Raw genomic sequence first — 25,524 nt, forward strand, 5'->3', positions numbered from 1 at the left:
GAGAACTCCCTTCTAATCAAAGACACTGAGACCAACTAAGTTTACTGATTATCCCACTTAAAATCTGAACTAGAGAAGAGATTCTTTATACAGTAAACTGGGTATTGCATGTGCATGATTAGACTATCAGATTGGGAAAAGTTTACTTTTATACCTTTAAAGAATGTGCAAGAACTCCAAGTAAAAGCATTTTAACACTGTGTTGCATTACTTATATATATATATTCAAGCGTCTATATAGCATTTTAGAGAAATAAGTAATTCTGAAGTTTTTTTTGAAATAGAATAAGAATTTTAGAAGAAATAAAAGGTCTCTTACTATTTTGCCAATATAAAATAATGAAATTCCCAGGAGAAGATTTCTTTAAAAAAGTAACACTGAGAAGTCAACCTCATTATCAGGTCCACAACCCAGTTCTAAATGTCCTGGCCAGTTTTGATGCTAGAGATTTAGCAAATGAAAGAGACTGGTTCTCTCATCTTGCACAATTCATCTTTCAGACCTGTCCTTCCTCCCATTACTATCAGATCTATTCCTTGCCCCCTGGAAACAGAAGGGAACAGGCTGGCTTTGAAATTCTGAAAAGCACATGGCAGGAGAATAATAACGTAGCTAGAGTGGGCTTCTCTGGTCAGCAGTCTAACAGGAGGGAGGAGTTACAAAAACAAAGGTGAATGAGCAAAGTATCAGAAAGAAAGGCAAGAAAACATACTTAGGTAAAGGCAGCTTTTTTCTGCTGTTTATAGGGGAAAATATGAAAGACCATGTGCTTAAGGCTAGATATATTAAAACATCAGACAGTTATACAAATCTTGGAGATCACAAACACTTACTTCAGTTTTACTGGAAGTTTGTTGCTTTTCCCTACATTTTTAATACAAAAGCAACAATTTATAATGCCTAGTCCACAGGTGGAAAACTACAAGGCAGACCTGAGAAACTCCACTGGCTGTTCATTACAGAAGGCTACTGGGAACTTATGGAATCCCCTCAGTAATGGACGGTGACTGACAACGAAGAAACCCACAGACTGAAATATTGTGCAGACAAAAACTGTTTTCTGCAGCATCATTTAAGTGCTAGTTACAAATATTTTCATGGTCATATGTTAGTTCAGTTGTCTGAAAACAGGAAGAGCCTTTTGTTTTCCCACTCTATAATTTTTATGCTCTGACGAAATCACTCCTACACCAAATCACTAGGATAAACATCAGGTACTTTCCAGTTAATCAGACTCAAAGTATGGTATTATGACAGGAATGCTGACAACTTACATGGCACTGTAGTTCCAAATCTAGTAGGATTCAATACAATAAACCTGTTCTTCAAACTCCTTCGCCCCACTCCTTGGGCCCCAATCAAGACCAGTGTTTTCCTCTGAAAAGGAGGCATTTTGGCTACTTCCTCATATATCTGGATTTCATGGCGATCAAATTCTACATTGAGAAATGTACAAAAACACTTTAATATACACTCAGTGCTGTAAGAAAAAAAATTAAGTAGTCCTGCTATTTATCAACAGATCCCATGTGAATATAAACAGTACTCAGAGGGCAGTAAGTCTGATACAAGACTTCTTGCTTTGAATTGGTTTGGGAATAGAATAGTTATCCCTCCATTACAGCATAAGGTCAGATTCTCACTTTTACTTTGAAGGAGAAAGTCTGTGTTTGATCAGAAGGAGAAAACTGTGACTAACAATTAGTGAGCTTTCACAGAATCATGGGATGGTTGAGGTTGGAAGGTACCTCTGGAAGGCATCTGGTCCACCCCAATGCCCAGGACCACATCCAGACATTGTTGAGTATCTCCAAGGAGGACAACTCCACAGCCTCTCTGGAAAACCCGTGCTAGTGCTCAGTCGCCCTCACAGTGGAAAAGGCGTTTTCTGGTGTTCAGACAGAGCCTCCTGTGTTGCTCGGCTCTTGCCCTGTCACTGGGCTACTCTCCAAAGAGCCCACCCAGCTCCAAACTCTTTGCACCCTCCCTTCAGGTATTTGTACACATTGATGAGACCTGTCCTGAGCCTCCTCTTCTCCAGATTGAACATTCCCAGCTGTCTTAGCTTTTTCTCATGGGTGAGATGCTCCAGTCCCTTTAACACCTTTGTATGTCCACATCTCTCTTGCACTAGGGAGGTGCCCAGTACACTTAGATGTGGCCTCACCAATGCTGAACAGAAGGGAAAAATCACATCCCCTCACCCCACTGGCAACAAACATTTCATTTTTCTTAACACCCAGTTTTAATCTGATTTCCACACACCAAATGATGTACTCAGCACAACCACGTCGGCACTGGTCACTATTGCTTTTAAATGATAAAAACTATCTGATCTATCAAACTTATAATCAAATATTTTACTGCAAATCTTTACCTCTGGATACACTAGACTCTGAGAGTTTTGAAACATAAAGAACTTCGACTTTCATGTAATATTAAGAGATACCTGCATTTCTTGTAGTGAGATACATCATCTTTTTCTTTTTTTTGCTGCTTATTGTTCCACAGAAAGGCCCTAGAAATAAAAAACTAAATGAACTCACAATTTCTGTTAAATTCCAAAGCTTATTTACATGAATATATGAATTTTTAGATTAATTAAATTTATAAGGACTACTCTAGAATTGTATATATCCTAGGGCAAGATATTACATCTATTTACATGGCCATCAAATAGTACTGGAAGAACTGCATACAGAGAAAAAAGTATTTTTCTAGAAAGCTTTGGAGAAGGCAGCAGTAAAATTCATGTTTAGCTTATTAACTTTTAGTCCATACTATAGAAAAAAAAAATTTTAAAAAGTGCACAATGCCTGTTCCACCTCATTCAGCTTTTCATCAGCAGGTGGCAAAAATGATTCATGTATCTTTGAACACTAAACAGAGACTTCACCCTTTGTCCTTCAGCCAAAGCCAAAATACAATATTCAGCTTTTCACAATAATCTGTATAATCTCACACAGCAGTTTTTCTATTATTTATGAAGGCAGGAAAAGCAAAAAAAAAATGGAGTCAGAGCAAAATCTACTCCTGAAATTCACTCAATCTCACCTGAGTTGTCCCAGTCCCTCCTAACAAAAGCCTTTCTCTTCTCTTCCAGGAACTGGCTAGGAATTAGACCTGCACTTCCTCCTTCTTTGACATGACTAGCCTGGGGAAAAAAACCAATACAAATGATTATAATTAACCTGTGAGAAGCATTTTTCTCATCAACATGGTGTTACTGACTTCCTCACTGCCAGTTTCTCACTGGTGAGTGTTTATACATTTACTGCTGATACTTAGAAATTCAAAGTCAGATGTAAATATTAAAATTCTCCTTTACAATAATAGTGTGTCTTGCCATTGAGTATTAAAATTCAGAAAAATAAAATAAATCCAAGTTTCATTACTAGTTGCCATTACATTGGTAAGGTCCCATAGCCATAAAACTTGGGCATAAAATTCCAAAGTGGAATTCTCTGGCTCCAGACATTGAAGGCTCAGGTGACAAAACTCAAGGTTTTCTAGTATACAGTATACTTATTTTACATTCTTGAGCTGCTCCAAACAGGTTCCAGTGCAGCTTATTAACTGTCATTTCCCAGTGAATGCCGTTAACACATCCTAATCCTGCCTTCAAGCTTTTTGCACTAAGCAACTACAGATTTAAAATCTTAGTAACTGAAGTATTCCTAGTAATGAAAATTTGGCTAAAATTCTCTATAAAATAATTTAATGGCAAGCTCAATTTTCAGCAAGCTTAGCACACGTAAACACAGTTATGAAGTGTGTAATTCTCCATAAATCTTTTGCTTGCAATAAATCCTTCTTTTGCTAACAGGAGATGTTTGCTTTTCAACTTCTATACTTTTATCTATGACTAACTGATTTTTTACAGTATGAAGTTTTCATTAACAGTCTAGCATTTCTAGAAAGCATGAGGAACTAAACTTTTCTTTCCTGGGGCATGATCTGCATAGCAATACACTATACTGATTTAACACATTTCAATTTTGCCAGATTGAGTGTTGAAGATTTATTTCTCCTGGACTCCCACAAGTTACAACTAGAGAGTTTGAAAAGCAATACAGAAGTCAGCATGGGAGCTAAACATCAAACTCCTCTGGAGTTCTGGAGTGTCTACTTCTGAAACTAATTAAGTTGGCAGCAATAAATTTTCAGCCTTCCCGACACTTTTTATTGTCTTTCTTTCTGTTATTACTGTCACTGAGAAGCAACAAAATTCAGCAGCTGTTGATGTATATTGGAATATTTTTGTTGCTTTTAAAGAAGTCATGTATCTTGTTCTCAGGCAGTGTCTGGCTCTCTTCTGCTTGTTACCTTGCAAAGGGTGAGCAACACAGGGGTAGAAAGGGAAATTAATAATGCCAAACTCTTCACCAGTTTTGAGGATTTCGGTTGAGAAAACTGTCTTAAAGGTTCACTTGTCCCATTTTCAAAGGCACTGATAATGTTTAATTCTGTGTATAGTGTCTTGGAAAAAATAAACATAGCATAAGCACTGGATTACATTTCTACTGAAGGACTGAATGTAGAAATGCCACCTTAAACCAGGATGAACTGTTAATATTTGAAATAGTGCCAAACACTGTGACTGTGAGCATGCATGATACAGCTCACAGACACTGACCACCACTGTAGAAATAAAACATACAGCCTCTCCAAAGAGCTATTCTATTCAAATCCACAAGGTTAATTTCCCTCTCCTCAACTTTGAGCACTCAGGAAGGGGTCCACTTCTTCCACAGTTGCCATCAGGGAAGGCTTACCACAATTATAGTCAACTTAAGACTTTTTTGCTAGAAATTGTCCACCTCAAACTGATTTGGGAATGTCCAGGCTTATGATACAAGAACAAAGACAAATAAACAGCACTGAGAGTAAAATGAGCGTTACGTATACAATTTAGTGTTTCAACTGCATATCTTTCTATTAGCTTGAAATTGGATTGCAGTGTAAATATATTTTTCATGTATCTACTGTAAAATGATAGTAGATCATAATTTAAAGAGTTTATTATTAAGGCAACTACTGATGCTTTTCAGTTTTTTATTTTACTTCTTTTAATCTTTTTACCAACCTGCCACCAATTCGGATCTTCCCGGTTTACAATCTGAAGAATTTCTCCTTTAGAAAATTTCAAACCTGCTTCTTTGCATGGGATGAGGTTGTCATTATATGGATTATAATCAAAATGACACTTCACAAAAACCTGAAATGTGTAAAAATTAACAAAGCTTAAGCATTATAAAATACATTCTGACTAATCTGTCTGTCAAACTGAAGTAATGTCTTTACCTACAGCATAAAAAGCTTGACATGATCCAAGCTGCATTTGGCATGTAAAATACAATCTAGAGGGAAAGAAGTTATACACCAACTGGGACAGAATAATCAGCAGTGTAAACCCTGGCTGAAGTAGCTTCATGATAAAAATAAAAAAATCTGTTCCATTTGGACAGTGCATTACAAAACGCTCATTTTTGTATTTCAGTGTATACAACTCAATTAGAATTCTGACTTTTAATTACTTAAAAACACAAAAAATTCTTGGAATGTGAGCACTGTGTTTAAGGCCTGTGGAATCTTAACTATTTTTGCCATGAACTCAATGTTTTAAAAGTAACGGGATATGCAACTGCTTAAGACTCAAATTTCATACAGGGGAAGAAACAGTAGGTTGTATGACTGAACTGAAAACATCTTTGACTCTCTTTGTACCAGGCTGGGGAGCAGAAGAAGCACTGCACCTGTCTCAATAGAGCACATTCCCTCAGCCTCCACTCACTGGAAGCACTGCCTGTTATAGTCACAGGTATAAGACCCGCTACCTGAAGGAGCACCTTACACGGTGTTTCAAAGGCACTGATTTAGCTCAAGAAGTTACTTCTGCCATGGAGAAACTGACAGCTTACAGCAACAACAAAAGGATAGGAATAGCCACCATCCAAGTTCCCACTGAAGTCAGTAAGTTCAAGCTCATCTGTTGAATTTAGTATGTTTCTGAATTCTATGAAACAGATTATTTGGACACCAACCATGTCATAAACATGCACAGTTCACTGCATGTAGTGTGATTGTTGTCAGGTTATCAGAGGTCACTTGAGGTCAAAGAAATGTGCTTTGTATGTAGCATACAAATGCTTAACAATTTTAGACACTAATTCGAGTTTCTTAGGCAGGCGTATTAGGTGAATAAACCCATTTCTAAAATGTAATTGAAGCAAAATACAGGTATCTACATTTTAGTTTTCATCCTAACATTATATTCACAAAATAAACAAAATATGTCTAATCCAGAATATACAATGAAGTACTACGCAGAAGTTCTTTTCACAGAATGATCAGAAATGTGCTACTGACCTGTTGAGGAATGACAGTGTCTCTGTAGCTGGGGAGAATCTTCAAAGTGACACTTCCACTGATGTTTTTCAGCAGTTCCTGCAATTCTTTTGGATTGTTTCCAACCTCATGGCCGTTCACCTCTTTAATGACGTCACCTACATGCAGAAGACCTTGCCGATCTATCATTCCTCCATGAAGAATTCGGGCTATTACCAGATCGTTGTTCTCAACTCTAAATGTGACACCCTGAAAGAGGTAATGACACCCAGTTTACCACTGTTTGAATGTCAGTTTCGTTTTACCATTATCTCAAGCACCAATACTCAGCTGTGGGATATTCCAAAATGATACCTCCTCCAAAGAAAACAGTCAGTCACAGCTACTACAGTGTAAGAGCTCCCCATACAGAGAAGCATCAGGTGACACAGCAGTGCTTTCAGACAAGGTTTTCATATGACTAAAAAATGACTGTGTTGTTCCTGATTGCATGCAATCCTGTCATCTCATATCAGGCCCAAACAGATGTTGTGTTAATCAATTATGCTAGCCCAGTGACTGCCTATTCACTGTCCCATTACTTCTTGGAGAGAGTGGGATGGAGTACATGAAAGTATCTTCTTACTTCAACCTCTCAGTACTGAGCTTATCACCCATTAAATTAGACAACATAATGGAAATAAAACATAATGCAAGAAATGGGGTACATGCAAACATTTTCACTAGCACTTTATAGTAAAGACACATTCATCCCCAATTACTTACCAGTGGCTCTCCTGCTCTTTTGTGAATTCCAAGGATACGAATAGCATCTACCGGAACAACCTGGTTGTTCACTGAAGAGTTATTGACTTCAGGGCTAGAAGGAGGGGAATCGTAACATTTTGAAGCCACAATATCATGTGCTTCCAAGAGTGACTGCAAAGGAACAGAAAAAGTATTTTTTAAAATCATGAAATAACCATTTGTGAAAGGATTTAGTGCTGAATAAACACTGAATCTGTCCTTTTGGGACCACATCATAATACTCTTAACTTCACATGAAATAAAGCAAAAATAGACATACAAGTGCTCACATGAACTGATAAGCCCACTGCCTTAGCAAATATGCTGTCTTGTAAATAAAAATGCTGGTTTTTAAGGAAATATAGGAGAAATGTAATTCAATTGCGGAGGAATGTGTGATGTTACAAGGGAAGAAGACAGAAAAAGGAGTACCTAAAATAGTCTTTCACCTAATGAGACAGTATCTGAGCAAATGGTTACAGTAAACGAACAACCCACTGCAAAAAATGAAGACAACTCATCATTAGATACTTGTGTTTAATGCAATAAAATTTTCCTCTACAGTAATTTGGATAATGACAGGTATGCAAGGATTTCTAGCCATCTGCAGAATGAGTGCTTCCTGCTTGCATAAAGCCAAGGAAGAATTCTAGCACCAAATGAATCCAAGCTGACAGAATTTACTTTCTGGAAGACAAGAGCTCAGACCTCAGAGTTAGCGCTGTTTTCACCAGTCCAGAGACATAAATACAAGGTGGAAGGAGGAGATCCAAACGAATATAATCATGTTTGGAAGACAATGCAATTTAGGCATGATTTTCTCATAAAAGACAAATTTTTCTTAAGATATAAGACAATACATACAGGTAAACCAAGAGCAAACTTGTGCATTAAAACAGTGGGGACTTTCTGTCTTTCTGCCACCTTCTAGTGTAAGGTGTCCCTGCCTGTGGTGGGGGATCTGAAACAAGATGATCTTTAAGGTCCCTTCCAACCCAAACAATTCTGTGATTCTATGAGAGGAAAAGGGACACCCTATAGCCATCATAGTCCAAGATAAAGCATCCTACAGCACAAGGAGTCACACTGACAGATACAGAGAGGAGAAGTAGCAAGCAGAGGAGATACCTACTGGGCCTCCAACTACACAGCTTTGTTTCAAACCGTGACTGGTCAGATATGGTCTTAAACCAGATTGCTGATGGTGTCATGGAAGTAGCTAAAAAGAGAAGACACCATGGGGACTGTCGCTGATACTGACATGCAAATGCCTGAAGAAGACAGCAAACTACCAGAAAGCAGAGCAGGCGAGCAGGTAACAGCAATGATTTGCTATGCAGTCTGCTCCATCCTTCTGTAAGCCACCTCTAAGCTAAAGGCTGTGCAGCCACATTAGGGGTTAGTGCTAAGCTCAGCATGCTAAGCTCAGCTCAAAGTGTCACACACCTGAACAGTCATTTTCATCTGCCCATTACACAACAAACCTGCTGATATTTCAACTTGAGGTTAGAAGGAAGTATTAATTCACCGATTTTGCCCCTTCCATTAAGACTGTAAAGACAGCTGCTTATTGTGGCTGCTCTGATACTGTGGACACAAACCAAATCAAATTAAATAGGAAAAACAATCATTTATTTAAATCAAGCAGCTGTCAGATGGTAGCAATTTCTAATTCTTCTCTATCCAAGACACATCCAATCCAGAAACCAGGAGAATAGATCTCTCTGCCAATGTTTGCAAGCAACATATTTTTGGATCTTTCTGCATTTCCAAAATGAAACTGATTTGCATCAGCTACACATTTTAACAGATTAACACTCATAAAGTCAGGTAGATACAGCGGTATGAAACTTCCAGTTTTCTTCTGGTCACACACTAGAACAAATTGTCTCTGAAGTTTCTGACCACAACCCACTATACTTCTCATGGAGCCTTGTGGCAGAGCCTCACACAGCTGCCTGTACATCTCCCTGCCCATTAACAGTAATGCAATTTACAGATTATAACTTGATCCACAGTCAAAAAAGCCTACTAAGATAAGAGTCTGTGTCATCCTTTTCAAATTAACACGCTCTGTAAAATTCTTCAGTTCTTAAATCTGATCCCATTCCACATTCTGATCCTTTTTAATCACTCAGTTTTATTGACAAGCATGAATTCATACAACTACTACTTAACCATCTCTCAATCACAGGATCTTTTTTCCTGCTATTTACACAATGCCTGAGTCGCAGAAGGACTATGAGGAACTGTACACTGCTGCCCACAACTATAAAGTGGTTTCTTTGAGAAAAGTAGTTCATTGGTTTCCTTAAGGCAGTTAACTTATTCCTGTCCCACACCTAACTCTCACTTCTGAAACTCAAGAATATGTTCCAGTTTTATGAGCCTGTTTCCAGCTAGCCAGGTCATGACCTACAGTTCTGAAGAACACTTAAGCACAGGCACCTGGCAACGGGGACCATGTGTCTGTACCACTGCCGGACTACTCGCCAACATTTTATGTCACTAAGTTCCTTCTTATTTCGGGAACATGGCTGAGTGAGCTGAGAAATTCAGTTGCATGAACTTGTTTCTTTCTTGTGATATTGGAAAAAGTGATATCCTGTGCTCCTGCAACTCCAGAGCTCCGCTGGAATCTGACCTTTCCATACTGGTGCTGGAACACTTATAAAACCACCGCCAAAGTCTGCAAAACAACATGGACTGATCAACAGTCATAAAATGGTTCAAAGTTTCCTCCATACAAAATTTCCTCCTGTAATTTCCTCCAGTCAGGATCAGCTGACTATCCAAGACTGGATAGCTGCAGAAAGGTTCTCATGAAAAAATGACAATATTGACAGAATATAAGGCATTTTGAAGAACTCCTACAAAGCAGAAGAGATAACATACAATGGATAAACAGTCCTGTGACAGACACTATGATCTCTTCATGTAAGATACTATCAAAAAACAATCCATAAACTTAGAAGATATTGACCTCTTTACAGTAGTTTTCTGAGGCTGCATATATTTGACAGGTAAAAAAATAATTTAAAATGTAATTAAAAATTCAGTAAACAGAGAAACATGAAACATTAAAGGCTCTCTACAGTGCTGAAGCCACCATCAAACTCAACATTTGTTTTTCCTAAAAAACTTCTAAGCACATGTTATGAAGCATTGCCCTAAATAATGTAATAACTATTTCCCCAATTCTGATCCAAAGGAACAATTATATTACAAACTGGGGGCTGTGGTGGGAGGGAATACAGAAGAGCAGAATGACTTATAATCTGGAATTCAGGACTCCTTTCCTAACACTTTGGGCCTGGAAGTACTTAAAATATTTCCTTTCCTCTTTATGCACTAAATGTGTGCTAGTCTTTCCTGATAACATTGTTTAAATATTAGAACTTAATAAATGGACTAGAGGCTCCTAATGGTCATGTGAAAAGAACACATTTTAAAGGCTCTTCTGGAAAAGTGAGGAAATCATTTATGACCTCAGAAAAATCAGGAGGGGTGGTAAGAACACAGGAGTATGTGGGGAAAATAACCCTATTTATTAATACCTGTCTAGAATGGAACTTAAGATCACTTTTTCTAAATGAAACCTTTTAAAGGTATGATTAGCCCTTACAAACCTGACTATTATAAGACAATACTGGCTGCTTTTCAGATTAAGTATTTTATTGCCAGCAGAATCTATTTAGGATGAATGCTTTGGCTAATTCTTGGACAGGTGAAAGTAACAGAACAAGCTCTTCCATTGAAGAAGAAGAAGCAGAAGTGATTCTTCTGCATGTTTAACCACTCCAACAGTGTGAAAATTTTTAACTGTTTCTTCTTCCCTCAAGGCAACCTCTCTTACCACTTCTGTGCTCTGCTCTCCAGCTACTGTCTGGTAAGATTTGCTACAGGCTTTTCCATGCACTGCCTCTGCCAGCTGGCTCTCCAACACATACTGACCTACTGGGCAGCCATCAATACTGTGAAACTCATTAGAACTTTCACACTTTGACCTCTGAAAAGTTAAAACTAAAGAGGGTAAAAAGCAGAAGCAATGATTTTGTTGCTTGCCTCCACAGGGGTAATGGAAGCACAAAATTAAGGGCTGAAAATTCTCCCTAATTTTAGGCTTCAGAATTGAATCCCAACAGATACACTTCAATGAAGCAAGTAGATGGGCACTTTTACCTGTATGCAGCAGCCAAAACTTCTCATTGTTTCTGCAAATGAGACTGAATGCCTCCAACAGGCACTTAGAAAATAAATTTTAAAAATACAAGTTAAAGCTTCTTCAGACATTCTTTAAAAATGAATTCTAGTTCTGACAGAGTGATGAATAGGCTCATTCTCCAGGGTAGCATTTAACTGTCTTAACCATCTCTATTCTCTTCCTTTCACACTATTTTGTCCTTTTTGTGCAATCCAGGTTTTGCAGCAAAGTTGCACTGTATTTTTCTTACACGCTCATGACTCACCCAACACTATGGGGAAAGAAGCAGCCTGCAAAAATCATGACATGAATTTTTAAACTGAGCTCCAAGGAAGAGTCAAAAAACTGCAAAACAGTAAGTGTGATGCTGACACTAAACAAATTAGAAGTTTCCACAAAACCCAGAATGACTGGACAAAACAGATCACGGGAAAGCATCAACATGCTTTAATAAGGAAGTAAGGCTTCTCAAATCTAGTCAGATTCCTTCGAAGGGTCACCAAGCGTGGCAACAAGGCAGTTAAGAGTTGTTCATATAGATCAATTTCCATAAGGCCTTTGGTAGAAGTCTTTTAAAGAAACAAAACTACAACAGGATAAGCAGTAAGGCTTTCAAGAAGAAGAAAATATTGGTTAAAAGACAGATAATTGGTGCCAGGAATACAGTATTATTTGTTTTCAGAATTCACATTATCAGGTGATTTCCACAGGCATCTGGGCTCAGTTCTACACCTGTCAATACACTGACATGTCAGATAAATGACCTAGGAAATAGGGATGAGAAGTGAAACTACTGAGTTTGCTGATGCTGATGAACTATTCAAGGACTAAAAGAACTGACTGTAACCTTCAGAGGCACCTCATGAGCAACAGACTGAGAACAAGGCAAATGAAATTCAACACAGACTGCAAGGGAAAACATAATCCTAGTTTAATATGCTAACTGAGAGACTCAGAAATGGTATCTGGGAAATGTAAATAATACAAAACCAAACCGAGCCTAACAAACAATCCACCTCTACACTCATTAAGCCTAGAGGTACCTCTTCTTTACTGAAAGGGTGGTCAGACACTGGAATTGGCTCCTAAACACGTCTGTCAGTGTTTAACAGGCGTTTGGACAACATCCTTAATAACAGGCTCTAATTTTCAGTCAGCTCTGAACTGGTCAGGCAGTTGGAGAGAGTGATCCCTGTAGGTCCCTTCTAACTGAACTGTTCTGTTCTATTCTATTCACCAGCTGTTAAATAGGCAAACCAAATACTAGGAACTCTTAGGCCATAAGTAAGAAATGCAATAGAAATTAAGACACCACTTCATAAATCCATGCTATATACAGCTTTGCTTCATTTTATTTACTTGACACAGACAGACACAATGAGGTCTCTCTTACCACAAGTAACATGGAAAAGCTGATTAAGAAAAAATGTTCACTTTCTTCCTACATAAGAGGACAGGTATATTAAGTGAAATTGACAGGAGACAGTCTCAAAACCAAAAGAGCAGAGTCTCCACTCAGATGGGGGATGCTGTGAATGATAGATTTTCACACAGGTTCAAAAAACAACTGAAAAAGCTCATGGAATAGAACTACAGGTGGATGATACTACTTCTCACTCAGAAGTCTGAGCAAAAAATCACTAAATCTTCACAACATGTTTTGGAAGGTATCACTGTTGGCTTGTTCTAGACTTACAGTCTTCCCTAGATGCCTACTGCTGGGACAGGGAAGGAAAACAGAAGAGATGTTTGCTAAATTTACCTAATATGCAGTTAGGAAGCACTAATTCACAGAGCAAAACTGTGAAGTTAAGGTAGCATATATGCAGTTTCATGTCTGCTCCTTATATATCAAGCAACAAAAAAGGTAAAAGAAAGAGCATGAATACTGACATTCTAGTTTACCATCTATTTTGGAACTTTTAAATTACATGTTTAAGTTGCTTAAGCCTGAACTAATGAAGTATCTGACACCAGCAACGCATTCTGCCTCTCTGTAGATCTGACCACTGAACAGGAATAAATGGTGGGTTTGCCTTAGTACTGGCTATTCACCCAAAATAAAATTCTTGATCTAGCCTCCTACAGGCCATTTCCAGTTTCCACCCCAAAGATCCTTTGCCCAAGCTTCTCTCTGGCCTTTGCCATCTCCCTCCAGAGATGATTGCTACCATGCCTTTCAAAGAGCAGCACTTCAATTGTTATGTCCTTTTCATCTTTTGATTCATCGTCCTGACTTTCAGCTTTATTTTCTCTATCTAACACAGTGGATCATTGTCAGGTCTGTCACGGCACCAGCTGCCCCCACTTCTAATCCTTTTGCATTTTAACTACCAATTCCTCCAAACTCATCCGGTCCTTTTAAAGTCCCAATATCTTCTACAGGATCAAAGATTGATTTGCAGGTTTATGCATCAGTAAGTCTCTGAATCATAGTTTTTGATCACTTAGTTATGATGCCTTTCTGGACAAGTAAGGGAGGCCAACACAGGAGAGGCAGAGGAACTGTCAGTACTCAGAAGAGCTACTGCCCCAAAAGCTGAGTTCTTGAAGTGATCCCTCTTCCAACAGGCCACAATACAGCATTTCCAGTGTTTATCCATGTTAAACTCACTGCTACGTTTGTATAACATGTAATGGAAAACTTGGGAAAAAAGTGTGTTTAAACTCATCTACCCCTGAAATGCCTATGACTCCATACCCATCTGCCAAAAGAAGCCCACTTATACTGTGGCAAAAGGTTGTTTATGTTCTTCTACAGGATACCTTCAGCTAAGTAGTGAAGTCCACTGAACCCTGCCTAGAAAGGCCAGAATCTACCAAGGATTTTCAAACCTTGATCTTCAAGGCTCAGTACAGAAGCTGCTCATAGAAACAGCAAAATGGAAAAACATCTGCTTTCGACAAGCGTATGTCAACACTTCATTTAAGCAGAGCAACAGTGAGAGGGATGCAGAGTCTCAGCTTCAGCTGCAGTGCAGATCAGATCACAAAAGAATCACGTTCATTCACTCTGCAAACTGTACGTCTTGCACGCAAGTACAAATTCCAACAGCTGAACTGAAATGCACCATGCTCCTGATCAGGAACTGAGATCATCTGGAAATGTTACAGATGAAGCAAGCCTTCATCTGCCTTCATCAAGCCACCTTCAGAGAATTGTTGTGGAAACTCCAGTCATATAGGAAGTAAAAGCTTGTCCAAGATTTATAACAGAAACTGCAGCAGAATTTAATACAGTGAGTAAAGGTATTTTTGAAATGATATCAAAGAATAAAATCATACTTATTTGTATGTAACCCCACGTTCTGCTTTACCTTTCATTTGGAGTAAAATCCCACATATTACAGTTTGCTATAGTTCAGGTTTTGTTTCATTATTATTCCTAGATCCGTACGTGGACACTGATACAGTAAGCTGGTAACATACAGTAAAAAGGTGGTACCTGAAAATGAGGCTCCTTGAGTATTCCAACCAATTCTGCAATATTTTCATCCTTATTTACTAAGGGACTGATGTCTTCAAGAATTTCATTCACCAGCTCCAGGTTGTTGTCACTGACAGCCTCAAGTTTAGAATCTTCCAGTCGTTCATGAGCCTGTAAGATTAAATATATGAGACTATAATGTAAATAAGTTTCAAGTGGTTCAAATTTATAAGCATTTAAAGTAATTTTTCAGCGCAATCTTCAGCAGGAAAGCCAGAAAAATTGTATATAGGATAATCTGATTTAACTGCTGAAGGATTTTGCATGCTCAACTACATGACCCAAAAAACTTTATAAGCAACACATGCCAGAGAAGCTTTAAGTCTGCACCTCCTCTATGCTGTACACATCAAACACTGCTCTATCAACAGTACAGCACCTCAGGACCTTTCCTTCTTCAGAATCCTGGACAAGTACACTTTCTAGAAGAAGGGCAAAAAAGGAACTATGGGATCTTTCCAGAGTCTTCAAGAAAAACATTTACCTCAGACTCCTCCCATTCAAACACCTTTTGAACAGCACGTTCTACAGAAAAATCTGCATAACTGAAGGAAATGCTAAAGAAAAGTCAGAGTCAAAGGCAGCTAACAGTATCCTGGGCTGCATTAAAAGTGTTACTAGAAGAGTGAGTGTTACTTAGCACTAGTGAGGCCGCACCTGGAACACTACTGGAAAGAGCCCAGTGAGGGCCACAAACATGATGAAGGGTCTGGAGCACTTCACATATGAGGAAAGGCTGATTGACCTGGGACTGTTCTGCCTGGAAAAGAGAAGGCTCCTGGCATTCTCATCAATGTGTATAAAAAGTGTACTATGCAAAGAGGACAGAGACGGCCTGTTTCCAGTGGTGACTGGTTTCCTGGCTGGTGACAGGACAGGAGGCAGTGGGCATAACATGAAACACAGGAAGCTCTGTCTGAACATCACGAAACACTTCTTCCAGTGTGAGGGTGAATGAGCACTGGCACAGGTCACCCAGAGAAGATGGGAGTCCCCCTCCTTGGAGATACTCAAAAGCTATCTAGATGTGGTCCTTGGCAACCACCTCCAAGTGGCCCAGCTTGAGCAGGGAGAGTTGAACTAGATGCCCTCCACAGGTCCCTTCCAGACTCAACCATCCCGTGATTCTTTGATAACATTTAATCTATTTCTAGAGCTACTCCTGCAGACATAATCCTTTCCTGAACTCTGCAGATACTGAAATTCATTGAAAGGTACATACTTTGAGCAGAAAGAGAAGCATCTCTGAAGATGTCACTTGTTTATTACAGACAGTGCTCTATCATACAATTAAGGAATAAGAGGAGGCCAAAAATAACTCAGATTCTCAACTGGAAGTTAGTTTCAACACTGTAGCAACAAGAAATTTACAAAAGAGCAATTTCTTTGGCATATAAAAACAAATATATAATAGGTAAAATTCAGAGTCATCTATATATGCTTCCCATAGATATAATTTGAAGGTATGTGAGCACTTCTACTCTCTTTATTAGTGCTTTAAAACAGACAATAAAACAAAATTTTGCTAAAAGCAGAAAACCTTGCTTCCTGAAATCATCTGAGTATTACATTGTACTTCATAACTATAAAATGCTATTTCTGCAGGACTGATGACCAAACTCTGGAAAGGCAAATTTAACATAAAGGCATTTCAAACATTCTCCAACACCAACACACACAAACCAAACAACTGTGATTACAAAGTTATAGGAAGCTCGGCACCTACACACATTTTCCTTAATAAGGGAATGCTATTTTGTACATAATGCATACAGTAAACAATATCCTTCTTTTAAAGTTTACTTCTTTTACAGCAAGTAAAAACACAAATCTAAGAGTCCTTAGATTTTAAACATAATCCAACTGCAAAACCTTTGTAAGATTAGTGAATATGGGTTACCTTTTTTCTCATTCGTTGTTTTTAAAATACCACCACTAACACTGAATGATATAATCTAAATACAAACATCCTTACCCTTCACGCCAAAAATCAAGGCCGTGTATATACTGGGGAACAGAAAGTTTTATCAGTGAAAAATCTCTGATCCTGTAATATGTTGAGGAGTAGCAGGATATTGAATGGTATGAATAAGGTTAAAAACAAACAAACAAACAAGAATACCTAATTTAGATATTGCAATTCTTTTTTTAATTTCACGTCAACATTTCAGAAATAAATAAATAAATAAATATCAATAAATCATTGATACTGAATTGGGCCTCTCTGTGCATTCAGTATTGTATCATACTCGCCAAATGTTCAAATATAAGGCTTTTACCTCCAACAATCTGACATCTTAAATACTGGACTAAACGCTCATAGATTACTCCCAAGATGTTTCCTTGGCCTGGGTTGGGTATTCACCTGGTCTGCTGTAGGCTGTACTACAATGCTAAAAGCAGTAGTGTGACAGCAGAAAGAAGATAAAGTTTTGAGGTCTGAAAGAATAGTTAACAATCCAGAAGAAGAGAATTTTGATACTACAGTTCAGTAGCAAAACTGAGGAGAATTCATGCATGTTCCAAGTTCAACAACTATTTTCCAAAAAGCATAATAATTCTGAAGACTAGTTAGGATTGAACACAAACATCAGCACAGGAAAGATATGGAATTGGGGGTGTTAAGTCTGGGAGAGAGAAGACTCTGGGAAGACCTTACAGCAATCTTTCAATACTTAAAGGGGGCTTACAAGAAAGATGGGAACAAACTTTTTAGTAGGGCTTTTAGCGATAGGACAGGGCATAATGATTTTAAACTAAAAGACAGTAGATTGAGACTAGATATAAGGAAAAAAGGTTTTAGGATGGGTGTGGTGAAACACTGAAATAGGTTGCCCAGAAAGGTTGTAGACACTCCACCCCTGGAAACAATCAAAGTCAGGCTGGATGGGGCCCTGAGCAACCTGATCTAGTTGAAGATGTCCCTCCTCATTGCAAGGGGGTTAGACAAGGTGACCTTTAAAGGTCCATTCCAACCAAAACTACTCTATGAGTCTATAAACATCAGTGACAGGAAAAAACATTTTACAATGGTAATAGTTAGTTCTCCCTTCCTCTACCACCTACTGAAAAGTGAAAAGGTTCAGTGAAAGAATCCTATCCCAAATAAAACTGTAATTTCTACCTTGTTGCCTTTATACAGGAAAAGTGTGAAATTAACGTAACCCAGTTTTAAAACATCAGCGAAACTTTGCACTGTAAAATACTATAATTTAACTACTATGCTTATTGTTTGCCTTCATTTATTTAAGGACCGAAAGGAGAAAATAAGTTTGTGTGGCTTGCAGCACCTTTCCCTAAGTTTCTTTTTGTTCTTTTTGGCATACTTTACATAATGATTAGTCTTTAGTAAGTGGTGAATAAAGGAAAATGAAAAAGTTTTTGCATTTCTGGCCTGCTTTGAAATGATTCTGTTTAAATAATGTAACCATCTCAGAGAACTGCTAATTCTGGTAAAACCAGCTCTTCTAATAGAAAAGCAAGTTTATGTATTTTTAGGGACAAATAAGATATATATGTGAACTACATACACTTCACCAAATGTGTTTTTATCTTATCCTTATTTAGCACTGCTGGTTAAGACTGAGGATTTTTCCAAAATAATTACAAAGAAATATGAGTGCAGTCATGCCATGTGAACACAATTAAAACCTTTAAGCATTCTAGACAAAGCATGGGTACACAGTTAAGAATCTGTTTCCATTACAGCACTTTTTTTTACATCTGCTAGTCACTAAATTCCACCTAATTGTAATTGGCCATCAAAGCACAAATTCTTGATAAGAAAAAAAGGCTTTGCCATGAACATTTTCTTCATGATGAATATTAAAGATGGCCTATGCAGCAGATACTTAACATTGTTTCCATCATCAGTAAAAAAAAGCTTTTACTTACTCTAGTAAATCTAGTACACAAGTCCTTCCCTCTGCAGTCATCTCACCAGCAGATGAGACATTTCCATTACTTCTAAGTTTATTACTATGCCATGTCTTCAACTTAACAATTTTTTGAACAGCTAAACAGAAGTAAATTCTCATATGAATTCTCATGAGAAGTTTTCCTTTGCAGATTTTTATACTGAACAAAATCCCTGAACAACAATCCTTTAGCTTTACAGAGGATTTCACACCTGCCCAAAGGGCACTGCTTTCAGATGTCTATTCCTATTAAAGAGACAGCTGTATTTAACTGGGTTTTCCTCATGAAAGCAGCTTATTTTTATGAAGAAGATTAAGAACAAATATAAGTGATGTACTATATTTGACTGCATTTCCTACTGGTAAGACCAGCAACATTTTATTTACAGAGTCCAAAGATTTTTTTGCAAATATCACCTTACATATTTATAATTGATTGCTACCACCTATACATAAAAGATTTTTGTAACCCAAGAACAAAAACTTAGGATAATCCATGTTTTAGAGAGCTGACAATCAAAGCTAATGGCATTACTCTTGAGATCCAGGAAAGAGCATGGAGAGAATATTTTCCTGGGCATATAAGAAAGTAGTTTTGAGCTAAAGACGAAAAGAAAACTTGTTTATACCATGGGGTAATGAAGGTTACTGCTCTCACTTTTCATCTCTGGCAAAAACACTGAAAGTCAGAAGGCATATGGTTTTTGCACACAACAGTGGTTACAAGACTACATTAAAATCAACTGCTTCTAATTTCAAGTATTTTAATTTTTTCTTCATAAATAATGTAACCACATTATTTCTGTAGTCTCTGAATTTTATTCTTCCTCTAGATTCCTCTATGTAACAATTAACCAGAGTGCACAGAAATTACACTCTACTAAATCTTCACCTTCGAGCTGGCTTTCAAGACTTTTAATAAGATGTGCCAATAACATGCTGTTATTACCTCAATCCATACTCAATGTCCACACAATAATGTAAAACATTTCCCGATTCTACTCAAAGCAGCAAATTTAAATACCTTAGCAAGTGATCTTACGATAGGGTTTTCCATAATTCCTTTAAGAAAAATCAGGTCTATTTCTTCAGCGCCTGTCGATGTCGGCAGATCAGTAAGGTTGTCTAAGACCTGCTGCATGGCTGCTGACAAAACAAAAACATAAAGTAAGTACTGACCAAAACAGGCTTCCATAAGGAGCAAAAGCTTTGGGGAACACCACAATGTTAACTTTAGAGATGTTACACAGTCAAATACATCTACTGAGAGCAAGAGGACAGAACAGAAAAGAAGCTTTTTTTGTGTGTGTGCCTGAAAAATGGAATAAAGGTTGTAAGCAATTAAAACCATGCCCAGCACATTCCTATCAAGATTTGCTGCTAAGGATTGAAAAAACAAACAAGTTTTTTATGTACAAGGTATGCATAATCTTCCAAACACAATAAAAGCAACTCATTCAGTACTCTTTTCTTTTCATCTTTTTCAGAAGTTTCCAGCCCTCATACATACAAGTTTTACATACACCCACAAGTTTTACAATGCTTGTAGAGGCAGATTCACTGTTTTTAAAATGAACACATAGTTCCAAACCAATTTTTTTAAACCAAAAATTTGCTTCCAAGGCAGCTCTTAGCACAGGGACACTCACATCCCCAGCAGTCCTTTACAGCCAGACCTGACCCACTGCACTCTGGGATTAAGTGCACATGGTGCAGATGCGAAGACCAACCCGGTTCCATAACACACTGCAGTGGGAATTACATCCTACAACGAGAAATGCATCATGCCTGCCCAGGACCCTCAGACTTGCTGAGAGAACTGCTCTTGGCTGAGAGTGAACAATGCTGCCCAAGAAAATGTCAGAAAATGCCACCATCCCGGTCTCTGGTCTCATCAAGGTGAGTGAAGAGAGTTTGTTCCTGTTCTTAACTGTATTCTTTTAACTCCTGCCAAGTTATATATGCATGCTTAAATAGACACACGTCCAGGTGTACTAACAAAATCTCCTCTTGAGATCCCCAGTAAGCTGAGAAGCCTTGGAATAACCACAGTGTTTTGTAAGGCTCTGCATATTGCAGAGTGGTATATATCAAAAGAATTAGAAAAGCCTATATGCCCCTTCTCCCACACAGGAATTTACCCTTAACTTTCCTCACTGCTTTATAATGAAAGCTATTATGAAACACTGCACAGTAACAGAACAAACTGCATTTCTCAACACCTACTTTCTGATTTCAATTCTTCCTAGAAAATTCCATCCCAAGAAAAAAATTTCTGGCCATTCTTTAAGTGGAACTGACTTTTCAACAAGCAAATCAACTCATGTGCCATATTTTAACTACAGCAGTGCATGTCAAAAGCCCTGCATTATTTTAAATGTTTTAACTACACTCTTTGTTTTGAAAAAAGTGAATTTTCTGTGAAACCACGAGTAGGAGGGAAATGACACTTTATGCTTTCAGATTTTGAAGCAGTATTATTTCTACTTTGTAACAGACAAAGTGCTGCCAGCAATCACAAATTATGTAAAGTCACGAAATTACACCATGTAAACAGTCCACAACTGCCCCAGACTAAGTATGTCCTAGTTCCAGGGCCTCCTGACTACTTCAGCTGCAGATGAAATTGCCTTCTTTCACATTTACTCAATTCCCAGTTTCAGACTCATGGCTTTTAATGTAGTCATGCAAGCTGCAATATCTGGAGAAGCGGACAGATGTTTCTGGACAATTACATCATAGGTGCTGCATAATAACTCAAGTGTTAGAATATAAGCTTTCTTTACATTTTTAACAGTTATGTAAATTCTTTTCAAGGGATTTCAGGTTAGCACTTTTGCTCCTATAAATAATCAGAGAAAATGTAAAGCTTCCTTCATGTCAAAGTATGCATCTCAACTAACAGCTACAATTCCAGCACTTGATGATGACAAAAACATCTAGAATAAAGACATTCTTCATATTATCTCCATTAAAATATCCTGTTTCTTACTTAAGCCTTTCAGAACTCTGCCTTAGATCAAATTAAAAAATACAGTCCCTACACAGAAACTTTATCATCAATGAGAAACTGTTAAGGGCAGTGTTAAGCTTCAGAAGAATGTCTTTCAAACTTTGTGCAAGTAGACAGTATTAATTTTCAAATTAATATTTTATTTAATAAAGGTTTCACAGACATCTAGCATCAGAACTACTTAAAAAATAATACCTTTAAGTACCTTTATTTTAACCAGTTACAATGTTAAGCAAAAAAATTTTAGCATGAGCGAAAGTTTAAGCTTCAACAGTCTTTGCACCTGTTACCCAGCACATGGTAGTCAGAGGAACATTTATATGCTTCACCGTGTTTCACTGCTTTACACTCACCTGGCAAAAAATTCGGAACATGATCAAATGTTATTTGCCAAAAAATCATCAAGAGCATCTTCCAACAGGAACTATGTCTGCTGGTTTATTTAAAAAGAATAGACCACAAATACATGGGTACGTTTTTGATGGACTAGACAAAGCATTTTAATCTCAGTGTCTTACGTGTGTTTTACAAGTCATGGGACACTTTCAAATATAGCTCCTGTTTAATGTGAAACACTGATATTTGCTCACATGTGAAAATAGCTTTGAAAGTCTAAGCAATATACTGACTATATATGCCTTAGATATTCATACATGTACTTTCAAGCAATTTGATTTCTCAAAAGACTATTTAAGGGCAGAGGTGGGAGGAGGGGAAGACACTTTGGGAAATGTATTATAGAACCTCTTCTTCTGTATCTATTCAACAGGCTTTTGTTTATTCATTTCTAGGGAAGAAATATTCTATTAGACAACAAACAACAGGAGATACTTTGTTTCCAGGCTTAATTACACTGATCTTTCAGAATAATGTAGACACACATGGAACTTCAAGTAGCACTCTTTTAAACAATTTCACTTTTTCCTTTCCTGGGGTAAAGCCACCTTAGCACTTTTAGAAAAGTATCTTACCTTGTTCCTGAGCAGCGGGAATGAAAGCTGAAGATGAAAGTACTTATGCAGGAAAGTTTTACTTAAAAGATCAGGTCCTACCAAGCAAGAAACAGATGGAACTGAGGAGTTTTAACACTACCACATCTAAATATCCCATCAAAAATTGCCTTTTGAGCCGCACATCTCTTTTGTGGTGAATCTGCCCTTGAAATGTTGACAGAAGTTACTCACTGTGGGGTAGAAAGCCCTGCAGAACTTACATTTAAGTCAGGCATACTGAAGAACTAAGGACTACATGAATAAACTGCATAAACCAGGTTGTCAGAAGTGCTCCTTATTGTTGAGTACTTTGGTGTACAATGAAAAGGAAATTCGTGCTTTTCCTTCAGTGGAAAACTAATTGGGTCTCTCTTCCCACTCTTGTCCCATCTTTTACAAGAAAATAATAAGAATATACTGACTTTGAGAGCTCTACTATTCACCTCCCTCTCTCTCTCTGAAGGCAAGCCTGTTTCTATATTCAAAGACCCATCTGGGAAAAACTTTAAACTCTCATTACAACACATAAGGATTTGCTTTTGTGAGGACACCATGAGATAGGCATGGCTGACTACAGTGGTTAACAAAACCACCTAGGAACACGCACATATCACAAGAAACACACACAGACAACAGCCTTCAGACACACCAGGAGGAACTGGGCAACAGAAACAGACTCTCAGTTGAGGCAAAGTGTTAAAATAAAGGGATTCTTAGGAAAAAGTGACAACAGAACTGAGTCTGAGCTGGGACTCCTAAGAGAAAATGAGATTACAACAGGCCACTCTTCACTCCAGCCCCCGGCTTTCGTGACAGGGAATACACACAGAATTAATTTCCACAGTCAATTTTCAAAGGACATCTTCATAACTGCAGCCAAGTTTAAAGCCTGAAGCAAGACTCAGCAGGAACACACTGGTCTGCTGTGTACATGAACTGAACAATTTAATCCTACTATACATATGACCCTACATTCATGGAAACTAGTTTGCCATTTGAATCCCATTTCAAAAAGGGAAAAGGGGGAAAGAGATGTTAATTGATCTCTGTGGCAAACAGCACGCATCCTGAGGTGTGGGAACACAGAAATCCCACTTCCTAATGCACAATTTACTAACCAGAATTAAATCCTCCTAATTCCCACAGAGTTCTTCAGACAACCAAAGGATGCTTCAAAGGTTTAATCTACACACTGTACCTTACAATAGTAAATTCAGACCAAACAGAAGTAAAAGATACCCCGATAACTCTTTTCTTCTTGTAATTTTAAGAAAAAGACAGGTTTTCACCAAGCTCTCAGCTGTGACTCTTCTACCAAATTTGATTTTATTCTTTCTTTCAGTGCCTAATTCTTGTCTACATTAATTCTATGTAGAGGAAAGAGGAAGCATACATTTAAATAAATTTTCCAGATTTGCAGACAGAAGACAAATGTGTCACTCACTGGGGAAAATTAAACCTTTTCAGAGTGAATACCTCGCACAGATTTTTTTAGCTTGGTTTCATTTTATTAGTCTCCAAGCTTACAAAATAACAGGAATGAAAAGAAAATTATGTATAATATATTTAAATAAACATGCATATTTATTTCCACATGGCCTACTCATCTGGATAGGAAGTTATAATAAATACCTCAAGGACTACTGGCAAGGCAGGTGCTCCATACAAAGTCTAGAAAGTTAGATTAAAGTCTTGTCACATACATAAACTTCAGAAATAATTTCTTGTGTAATTTAAAACCTTTTCAAGAGGGACATATGGAAAGCTTTCACAAGACACACAATAAGCTCAGACAAAAGAAGATTAATTTGTAACTTCGCCAGCCCTTAACCAATGACAACTCTGTAATTTTTTCCCATTTGTGTTCATGTTTTTAATTAATGATCAATACGCTTAAATATAAGGCAAAGGAAAAAAAAAAGTTATTTTGTGTTGGCCACTTCTCTCCCCAGTCACAAATTATAGCAGTTTTGGCAGTCTAGAACAGAGAAAAGGAGTACCTAGGAACAAGTTCACATTCTGAGAATATTTCACAAGTTCATTCATAAACAGGCTATTGACCAAGAATATATGAAAGACTGACAAAGCTGTCTTACTACTGGTAGAGTAAGTTTCAGAAGCCATATTTCAAGACGAAAGTCTCTGGGATAGCACTATGCAGTGAGCACATACAACATCATGTTTGTGTTTTCAGAGCCAGCAGCTGCAGGCACTGAGCAGGATCACTCTCAGCCACAGCTCCAGAGCAGCAAGCTCTGAATGATGGAGCTCTGCAGTTCAGCCCCCTGCTCCTCTACAAATCAGTCACCTACTCCACACATGCTGCTGACCGTAGCAGGGTGCAATGACACTTGGGCCTTTAAACAACCACCCAAACACTTTGCACCTCTTATTTGACAGACACTGCCAAGCAGGGAGTGCTGGGCCAGTGCAGCTACAGCCCTGGACAGCCACCTTAACTCAGACATTCCTGGGCAGCATTCCATTGTAACATACTCAGCCACCTTTTCTAAACGCAACCCCTTACTCAAGCAGTAAACCCAGCAGACCTCCTCTAAAAAGACAGTAAGATTACTTAATGAAGAAAGGTGTTGTCCGCAGCATGAACACTTTACTGACTGCAGAAACACCTATGGCAATGAATTTTTAAAGGAAGATGGAAAAGTCTAATTGATAAGAATGAATGTTCCTCTGGATATCCAAATTCTGCCCACTGAATTTCTGCATGTTGAAAAGAAATAACATAAATGCTTAGAAAAGTTTATTAATTTTCTTT

General features: G+C 37.9%; 1 protein-coding gene across 2 annotated transcripts in view; it reads right to left on the bottom strand.

Moving 5' to 3' along the window:
* PALS2 (protein associated with LIN7 2, MAGUK family member) overlaps positions 1-25,524 on the bottom strand; it is a 58,783-nt gene that overhangs the window by 11,183 nt on the left and 22,076 nt on the right. The window contains exons 2-9 of one of the 2 annotated variants that reach the window (XM_039550224.1): positions 19,768-19,886; positions 14,785-14,937; positions 7,115-7,267; positions 6,371-6,598; positions 5,088-5,219; positions 3,056-3,155; positions 2,451-2,519; positions 1,276-1,437 (exon numbers count right to left, since the gene is read on the bottom strand). In XM_039550224.1, the coding sequence (XP_039406158.1) occupies positions 1,276-1,437; positions 2,451-2,519; positions 3,056-3,155; positions 5,088-5,219; positions 6,371-6,598; positions 7,115-7,267; positions 14,785-14,937; positions 19,768-19,884 (1,114 nt within the window). In that variant the 5' untranslated portion in view covers positions 19,885-19,886. Of the gene's footprint in view, positions 1-1,275; positions 1,438-2,450; positions 2,520-3,055; positions 3,156-5,087; positions 5,220-6,370; positions 6,599-7,114; positions 7,268-14,784; positions 14,938-19,767; positions 19,890-25,524 lie in introns of both variants that reach the window. The other variant, XM_039550225.1, reaches the window with a different exon arrangement.

The sequence above is a fragment of the Corvus cornix genome, chromosome 2, assembly GCF_000738735.6.
Source record: "Corvus cornix cornix isolate S_Up_H32 chromosome 2, ASM73873v5, whole genome shotgun sequence".
Lineage (NCBI taxonomy): Eukaryota > Metazoa > Chordata > Aves > Passeriformes > Corvidae > Corvus > Corvus cornix.